General features: G+C 37.0%; 1 protein-coding gene across 2 annotated transcripts in view; it reads left to right on the top strand.

The window, feature by feature from the left end:
• Window positions 1–7,152, top strand: part of LOC109820209 (sec-independent protein translocase protein TatB-like) — a 7,900-nt gene extending 748 nt beyond the window's left edge. For both annotated transcript variants that reach the window (XM_020386314.1, XM_020386313.1), the window contains exons 4-7: window positions 495–553; window positions 1,108–1,309; window positions 6,208–6,333; window positions 6,854–7,152. In XM_020386314.1, coding sequence (XP_020241903.1) covers window positions 495–553; window positions 1,108–1,309; window positions 6,208–6,329 — 383 coding nt within the window. In that variant the 3' untranslated portion in view covers window positions 6,330–6,333; window positions 6,854–7,152. The remainder of the gene's footprint in view (window positions 1–494; window positions 554–1,107; window positions 1,310–6,207; window positions 6,334–6,853) is intronic.

The raw sequence follows: 9,278 nt of genomic DNA, 5'->3' as shown, positions 1-9,278 counted from the left end.
GCCGGGCTCCGGGCTTGGGTCCGAGCCGAGGTGGTGAAACCCTACCCGGGCCCGGTTTTTAATTATATACATCTTATATATATATATTTTTTATATTTTATATATAATTATAGTATGATATGGTCATTAATATATAGTTATATATATTTTTAAGTGTACATTGTCGTTAATATATACTTAGATATATATTTTTAATGTATACTATATATAATTATAGTATGATTTGGTCATTAATGTGTATATACTTATATATACTTATATATAATATATGGCTATATACTAATATGTAAGTATATACTAATACATACTTATATAAATATAATAAGATTAATCTAAATTTTAGCAAAAAAAATCAAAAAAAATCAAAAATATAAAAATACAAAAAATCCGGGCCGGCCCGGCCCGGCCCGTTTGGACAGCCCTAATGGTAACGTTGTTTTGATTATTTTATTATTGTTTCTTCAAAAAATTGATTTTTTTCTGAATTTTTTCAGGTAGTAGTGATAATCGGATGCCTAATGGAGAAATCAAGCCTACAATTAATGTTCCTAAGGTTTTTTAAGTTCATTTCCCCCCATTCATTTATATGTTGGATTCATCTTTACGTGTTGACTTAGATGGCTTGATACAAGAGAGGCCACTAAATGTGCTGTTTAGGAGTAGTAACAGAATTATGTCTAAATTGCACTTAAATACTACAAAGTTTCCCCACTGTCACTTTATACCACAAGTTGTATTTTGTGGTAGAAAAATACGACAAGTTGTAAAAAAAAAGTGGCGCATTAGTACATCGATCATGCAAATGTGAAAATTTTTACCCGAATGTTTCTCTATGATATTTACATGTTAATTCTAGAACTTTTTAATTACTAATATTTGTTAAATTTGCTAGTAAATCAACAAAATTCTTTTTCAAACTTATCTTAATTCTATTATTATAGTTAATGATACAAAGTGGAATAGAGAAAGACCTAAAGTTGTCTGAAAGCTATTAAGAAGGATATAATAATTGACAAAGACTAGATTCATGTAGCATACCCCAAAATTTTGGGATTAAGGCTTTGTTAGTGTTATATTGATGTTTAGGTGCTTACTTTTTGTTTGCAGAGTTTTAGTTCAACAGATACTGTTTCTTCGAGATTACACAGTCAAGCTGCGACATATGCTAGGATAGCTGAAGCACTGAATGTTAAATCACGTTTTGTTGAGAGTGACCAAGGTGGAAGGAAACTCGATGATGAAAGGGATGGTTTGTTAGCTGTTCTTCCAGTCTCTGCTGAAAATGCTGGATTTCTTCCAAAGTGTGATGGTACATACACTTCTAATTTTTCGTGGTGATAAATTGAATTGTTATTTATTTGGTATCGATCATAGATAAGTAGTAAAAAAAAATGGTTGCCTATTCGACAATTGAGGGCAGAGCATTAGTATTGATTTAAAAAACAATGCAACTCAAATGCTTTTTTTATTCACGTTTCTAAGATAGGAAACCTGAAATTTCTTGTCATGACTTGATTGAGTTTGAATGGGTTCTTGTAGTGTCTTATGGTCTCACACAAGTAAATGGCTGACATTCTTGTTTAAGTTGCATGCACCAGTTTTTACCTGGGCTTGGTAAATTTATAAATAGTTTGTCTATGTGAAGGTGAAAATGGTGATTGCCTCAGGAATAGTAGCGTCCATCATTTGAAGTTGATCAAACTGGTTTCATCCCTGATTGGCTGAAAAAACACTTCCTTGGTCATCGGGTTTGTCATTTAGACATGCTTGAAGATCAGTAATTAGTTATATTACTCCAAGATTGCTCTTGTTGGATTTTGAAAAAAAAAATTGTTATTATAAATCCACCTGCATGGAGTTTTATGTTACTTTCTTTTTGCTGATCAAGTAGTTATATTTAGACGAGTGTTCTTTAAAACCCCAGAAGCTGATATAGGTGGTTACGTATATGAGTCAGAACCGTATTTTGCTCAGTGGACGAGAACTTTAATAAGAAAAATCTAGACTGATCTTTCATTTTAAACAAGGGTTAAGTGCTGACAGACCCCCTCTAGTGTCGCCTAATTTCGGACAGACACCATATAGTTCTATTTGTGTAGATACACCCCCTGGGCCTGGGTGAAATTGTTTTGACTTTTAAAAGATTCAAAAGGGTTAGTTGCTAATAGGCCCCCCTGCACTATTGCCTAGTTGCGGATAGACCCCCTGTAGTTTTTGTCCAAATGCGGATAAGCCCCCTCAGTGAACTTTTTCGACGCTTTTAGGAGTAAAAGAAGATGAGCAACTGGGGGTCCATCCTCACAATAGAACTAAAACTATAAATATTTCAAGCGTTTTGGCATTATTACTACAATGGTCTTAAGACCATGATTAGCCCCAAGCAGTGCGACAACATTTTTTGTTGAATAGATGAATAAGGTGAGATGTCATCATTGCATTAGCAAGCAACTTTCTAACAATTCTAATTGAAGGGAAGCATTCCATAAAATCTGCAATTTTTGGGATTTTTGTTCTGAGGGTAACTGATAGTTGTGTATGAACCATTAAAATTCCTGATGTGTCTCTTTCCCAGCCATTATTGTACGATCAGCACATATTGTTGCCAAGCTTCTTCTCTTTCTTTTCTTTGTCACAGTGCGTTGATCCTTTGTAATATTAGCATAAAGAATAATGGTATTAGTGCTCAATTCCCTTTCTAGGTTGGCAATATAATATTGTTACTTAATCCTTTGTTCTCTTGATGACAGCATAATATCCTTATAGACCAGCCTCAAGAACATCCCTTCCCTTGTGACTGTATAATTGTCAAAAAGATTATTTTGAGCCATGCCTATTAGCATGAACATTATTGAGTTCATGTCGTCTATAGAGGCATGCATCATTTACTATATGATTCTAGAACACTAATTTGCACATTATTAGGGAGCGTTTGGCAATCGTGACGTTTTTGCCGTCTTTGTTTTTTTTTTCAACAAAAACAAAGAAACGCGTTTGGCAACCGGGGCGTTTTTTTGACTTGTCCCTTTACAAAATCTAAAAATTAAACACTTTTCTCAAAACACCAAAAATATGTTTTAAGATTCTGTTTTTCATCTAAGCCGCCGCAGCCCGCTCGCCCTGCCCGCGCCGGCCCGCCGCCACCCTGCGACCACCTGCCCCGCTCCATCGCCGGCCGCCGCCGCTGCCCGGCTCGTTGCCACCGCCCGCGCCTCTCGCACCACCGTCGCTTCTCGGCCCGTTCTGCCGCGACCGCCCGTCAACTGGCTGCCGAGTCCACCATTCACCCGACCGTCACACCGCCACCGCGCCGCCCTCCAGCCACCGCGTCGCCCATGCCCGACACCGGCCACCCGGCCGCCGCCACCGTCGCCGCGCCGCAGGCTCGCCGCGCCACCCGTCCGGCCACATGCCGCCGGTCCCGGTCGGCGGCCCGACCTGCGCCATCGCGCTACTCCGTCCGGTAGCTGGAGTCGTTCATTCGCCGCGCCCGTCGGTCCACCGCCACCGCCCGCTCGCCGCCGCCGCCCGCCCACTGTCGCTATATAAATGGTCAAACTAGTTTGACCAAAATGGTGTTTTCAAAACACATTTGAAAAAGAAACACCATGATATGGTGTTTTTTATAAAAACACAAAAAAAAAACACATTGATTACCAAACACACCCAAATTTGTTAACCATTTCTGTATTACAGTACATTATCCTTCTCCTACAAGCAAACATGAGAGAAAGACCAGTAGAGCACAATATATCCAATGTTATTACATGGAGCACCAAGTGTTTTTTTCCCCTTTAGTCATCACCAAAGAAATGTAGTTCTTTCAGTCATTGACTAAGCTCACTTATTAGATTCCTGAGTGATATAGCTCTGGTGACTAAGCACCAAGTGTTTTTTCCCTTTAGTCATCACTAGAACACTTATTTGTACATTATTAGTAAACCATTTCTGTAATATATTATCCTTCTCCTTCCAGCAAACATGAGAGAAAAACCGCTAGAGCACAATTCAATGTTATTACATGGAGCACCAAGTTTTTTTCCCTTTTAGTCATCACCGGAGAAATATAGTTCTTTCAGTCATTGACTGAATCCTGAGTGTTATAGCTCTTCCATTAAGTGTTTATGCTCGCCACATTTCTCAGAGGATTGATGTCTTCAATCAAATGGTCTTGTAGTGAAACCTTCATCAAGTGGATCTTTGGTGCCACTGCTGGAAAACCTAGAGAAGGGAGGACATAAATCTATCTTATTATTTTTCTCCTTCAAAAGTATCTCTTGAAGTTTTATCCTTCAAAATGATCATATTGAGTTGACAAGCATTAGGATTGTCTTCTGTCACGCCAAATTTTTTCTTCAGCTCATTGCATTAGTGCTTTGCGCATCATCTGCAGTTAAGTTGCAACCCGAAAAATTGTGAAGACAGTGCAGCGCACAAACATGACACATACACAGGTATTCAACTATTCCTTTTAAGTAGGATTTGGAGACACGACGACGTGTCAACATCTTTTGTGTGGACGTTCATGAATGGAAGAGAGTATGTAAATGTGTATATTCCGTAAGAAAAATATTCTATTTGTATGCGTGCATATTCATGAGAATACAATACAGAAAACTTTTTTAAATTCTAATAATATGATAAGCTTATGGAAGGTTTGAAATTGCAGTAGTAGTTTTGATGATTATATATATATATATATATATATATATATATATATATATATATAATCTTTACTTAGTGTAGAAACCATATTTATAAGGATGACAATCTGAAATCATATTTATAAGGATGACAATCTGAAACCATATTTAAAATAGGGTGGCAATAGAAAAATCATCTTTACTTAGTGTGTAGAAACTATATTTATAAGGATGACAATCTGAAATCGCCTTCAAAGTTCAATTAATACAAAAACCACAATTAAAAAGGATTATGAAGCAATCCACCATCTTAACCTATTTTTTGGTGATATTTGATTGAAATCCCCAAAATGCCCTTAAAAGACTGATGTGCTAGGAATATGGAATGTCTTCATAACCAAACGTAAACCGAAATCTTAGGCTGGTACGTGTGTTTTTAAGGGCATTCTGGGAATCTCAGGTTGCCATTTCACCAAAAAAATAGGTTAAGGTGGTTGATTGCTACCTAAACCTTCTTTATAGTTTGGATCCTGTATTAGTTCAACTTTGAAGGTGGTTGTCTTAATTATTGTTTTAAATATCCTTGACATGGCCCAATATATCTCCCGATATAGTGTTATATTAGGAAATTTGAAAAAGGAAATCACTAACAAAAAAAACTTGAAAATTAAATGAACTTTTTCCCCACAGGAACCACATTTAAAATAGGTTGACAATACGGAAATCATCTTCAAAGTTTAATTAAGGCTAAGGTTTTAAATATCGGTTATTGGGGAAATATCAGATGACCAAAATTCATATCGGATTGGGTTTTGGTTATGAAGACATTTCATGTTCCCGATATAGTGATTAAGACTTGAGATTCTCAGAATGATTAAGACAACTACCTTCAAAGTTGACCTGATACAAAAACCAAGCTTTAAAGAAGGTTTAGATAGCAATCAACCACCTTGACCTATTTTTTGGTGAAATGATGACCTGAGATTCCCAGAATGCCCACACCTACCAGCATAAAATTTTGGTTTAGGTTAGGTCATGAAAACATTTCTTTTTTCAATTTTTTGGTACTTTGAAATTTTAGTCCCTTCACGTATTAGGTATTATTAGCTAATACAATATGTACTAGTTGTTTTGTTTAGCAAATATCGATAGTATCAATCTTAGTTGACATATTGGTATCAGGTGATATTTCAGTTCTTGAGATTATGTTGACAGATGTCTACTCAATGAGTTGGGAAATTGGACTAAATTCATCATCTTTCTACAAAACAACCAAATCTTTTCTTAAATCGAAACATACAACTGCTAGCTATGAATCACATTTGAATTGTTTCCATAAAATTTTGTCTTAATATAAATATGGACACTAAATGCATATCTTAATACAGAATCAGCATGACATAGTATTTAACAATCATAAAAATGTCACCTATATGTTTGCGAAGTCTCCTAATTGAAAGTGTTAGAAATTAAAAGTATTCTTACATATTTGTTGTTTTCTAGTTCACTCCCTGACTTTACTTGTGTATGCTTATCCCAAAATAATATTGTATTGATTTAATTTCAGGTGAACCTAAAGGATCAGATATTTTGCTAGAAGCAATACTGGAAGCAGAGGTGGCTCAAAATGCCAAACAGTTTTTCTCACAACCAGAGAACCGGATACCTCAAGATATACCAAAACAGTAAGCAGGTAAAGTTCTAATTCACCTATCTTATTTTGGTGTATAATGTTGAATTTGTTTCTTAGTAGAAGTATCTGGCATGAAAGGATACTAAAGTTTGACATCGTTAACAAAAAAGAGCAAGTTTCCTCTTTCCTAGTCTCTTTTCCTTCGCTCGTATCCTTGGATAAAAAATTGAGCTCAATGCTTCTTCATCGTCTTTAGATAATCATGCATGTATTGTTTAAACGACAGTTAGTCTACTCTTGATATATTGAGACAAAAAAAAAAGAGAAAATAAAAAGAAAAAGAGTTGCATAAGAGATCTTACCATGTTCACTAGATCATAAATTCACGGGTTCTTGCCTTGTGCACTTTTCACTATGTGGACAGCTTCCCTCAGCTAGGTTGAGATTGACAATACAAGGATCAAGTACAGCTAGTCTTAATCTTTTTTGGGTATTGTTACATAACAAAGTTTTCTGATTATTGATTTTTTTTACATTTGATTGAATTTAGTTCATTTGCGGGCTTTTTTCCCATGTGCAGAAGCTGTAATTACTGTAACGAAGCATGATTGATCAACGAGGAAAGACATATGACAAATTATATACATAAGGCAGTCTTAAGGGATTGAGCTGATGTTAATCCTCGCGGGAGTTAAAAAATGGTACCTAGAGTTCCTCATTCTGTAAATAACATATATCTGTTGCTGTGCATGAACGAAAGCACAACGCATGACATAATATTAACGATATTTAATTCAAAAATAGTTATGGCGGAGTTTTTCCTACATAATATTTTTCAGTAAATGAAAAAAGGCAGACGGTTATAGTATGGTTGTACTGTTGCCGATAGATTTTAGCAGGTGGAATAAAAGATATTAGTATGAAAGGTTTAGTGTCTGTTAATTTTCACATGCATGTTTATAGAGGATTTGTTATTATTTGATTAAAATTTGAGTTATTTGCACTTTGACACCCCAAAATTTTCACCGTTTTTAACTTTGATACCATAAAGTTGTTTTTTGACACTTCGATTCCCCAAACTTTAAAGTTTTTTTAGTTTAAAACCGCATAGTTTTTTTTAGCTCTTTGATGCCCTAAGCATTACAAGTTATTGAACTTTGATACCGCAAAGTTGTGTTCTGACATTTCACATAACTCAAGGATTGGGATATCAAAGGAAAAAAAAGTGTAAATTTTACAGTATCAAAGTTAAAAAATGTGTAAATATTGGGCATCAAAGTGTAAAAAAAAAAACACTGAGCATCGAAGTCAGAAAAGATGTAAACTTTGGGATATCAATCAAATAAAAACTTACGGGTATCAAAGTTCAAAAAGATGTAAACTTAGGGGTACCAAAGTGCAAATAACAAAATTCGGTAAATGGATTTGTTAGTAGAAAGACACAAGTAATTTGTACCCACATCCATCATATTAATCTTGTCTCTAAATTTGTAGATGGGGAGTTGTTTATGTCAGGACATTAATAGTATGAGTAGGAGGATATCTAGGGGAGTTTATGGTTCCTTAATCTTTTCTGATAACTGATTAATCTAAGGGAACTAGATCCTTGCACATGTAATACATGTTAGAGGCTCGGAGCCGACGCTCAAGTTAGTGATAGAAAAAGCAAGTTCCCCAAATGTAGAATCTAGTTTAGGGACATACCTCAGTGCAATGGGGTTATTCACTATTTATAGAGAATTCGTGGGGACACATTGGTAATTCAACCGATTGGTGTGAGCTAGTGCTCTACTTCCGCTTTACATGTGTCAGCAGCCGGTTAAGTGAATGTAAATGGGCGCCTACCTCACATGCAATGTGATAGCGACAGAATGATAGAAGTGCGGGTGGCGTCCAAGGAGTCATTATGACTCTGTCCATGCATTTAATGCGATGGCGACTGGGTGGCAGAGCAAGGGTGCCGACTGACCATATATTAAATGCGAAAGACGTTAATGAGACTGGTAGGTCACTTTCTTATCTAGGATGTTTCCTAGTGGAATTCGACCAAGAGATTTCTTTCGTCTCGGATGCGGACTCGAACTGCTAGAGAGATCAGTTTGGTTGGTAGAGCAGTATTCATATTTGGGTTGAACTTTCTGATTATATGATTTCGTCTTGGATGCGGACTCGAACTGCTAGAGAGATCAGTTTGGTTGGTAGAGCAGTATTCATATTTGGGTTGAACTTTCTGATTATATGACTGTAGGCTGTCAAAAAAAAAATCAAAATAGATAGCTGATCCCCCATCAAACACCGATGATGGAAGTTACAATCTGACGACTTTCAGAAGGCTATAATTTGAAGACTTTCATATAGACCGATGAAGGTTACAATCTGACGACCTTCACAACAACTGATGAAAGCTCTAATCAATAGTCTTCACAATCAACATCGGGAGTTACAATCTGACAACTCTCATATTTTCAAGGAGCCAAGATGAAGATTACAAGATAATAGTCTTTGCAACGCTCTGCAGAAGAAGCTATAAGTCATTGGCTCCTTCTAAAAACGCGGAATTTATCTTCGCGTTTCAATTCCTAAAACGCAGGCGACCCCCGCGTTTCCAAGCTTCAACAAGCAAAACGCAGGCGACCCTCGCGTTTCCAACCTTCAGCAAACGAAGCGCAGGCGACCCCCGCGTTTCCAACCTTCAGACTCCAAAACGTGAGCGGCCCTCGTGTTTTTCAACACCCAGCGAGTACCCAACTCCACGTCTCCATTCTAAAACGCAGAGTTAGGGTCCTGAACGCCAACGTGGGCGTTTGACTCGTTCAAACACGAGCTGAACGGTTACAGGAACCGTTTTTCCTCCACGATTTGAGGGATTTTCGCCCCACTTAGGAGCGGATTAAGGGGGCGGTTACACCCCTCTCAACCCCATTATGGAGAGAATTAAGGGGGGGCGGTTACACCCCTTAATTCCCTATAAATATGGGTAAACTCAATTGAGTTCGGGCTGGCTT

Source organism: Asparagus officinalis, chromosome 8 (genome assembly GCF_001876935.1).
Source record: "Asparagus officinalis chromosome 8, Aspof.V1, whole genome shotgun sequence".
In the NCBI taxonomy this organism is placed as follows: domain Eukaryota; kingdom Viridiplantae; phylum Streptophyta; class Magnoliopsida; order Asparagales; family Asparagaceae; genus Asparagus; species Asparagus officinalis.
This window is presented reverse-complemented; position numbering and strand designations above follow the sequence as displayed.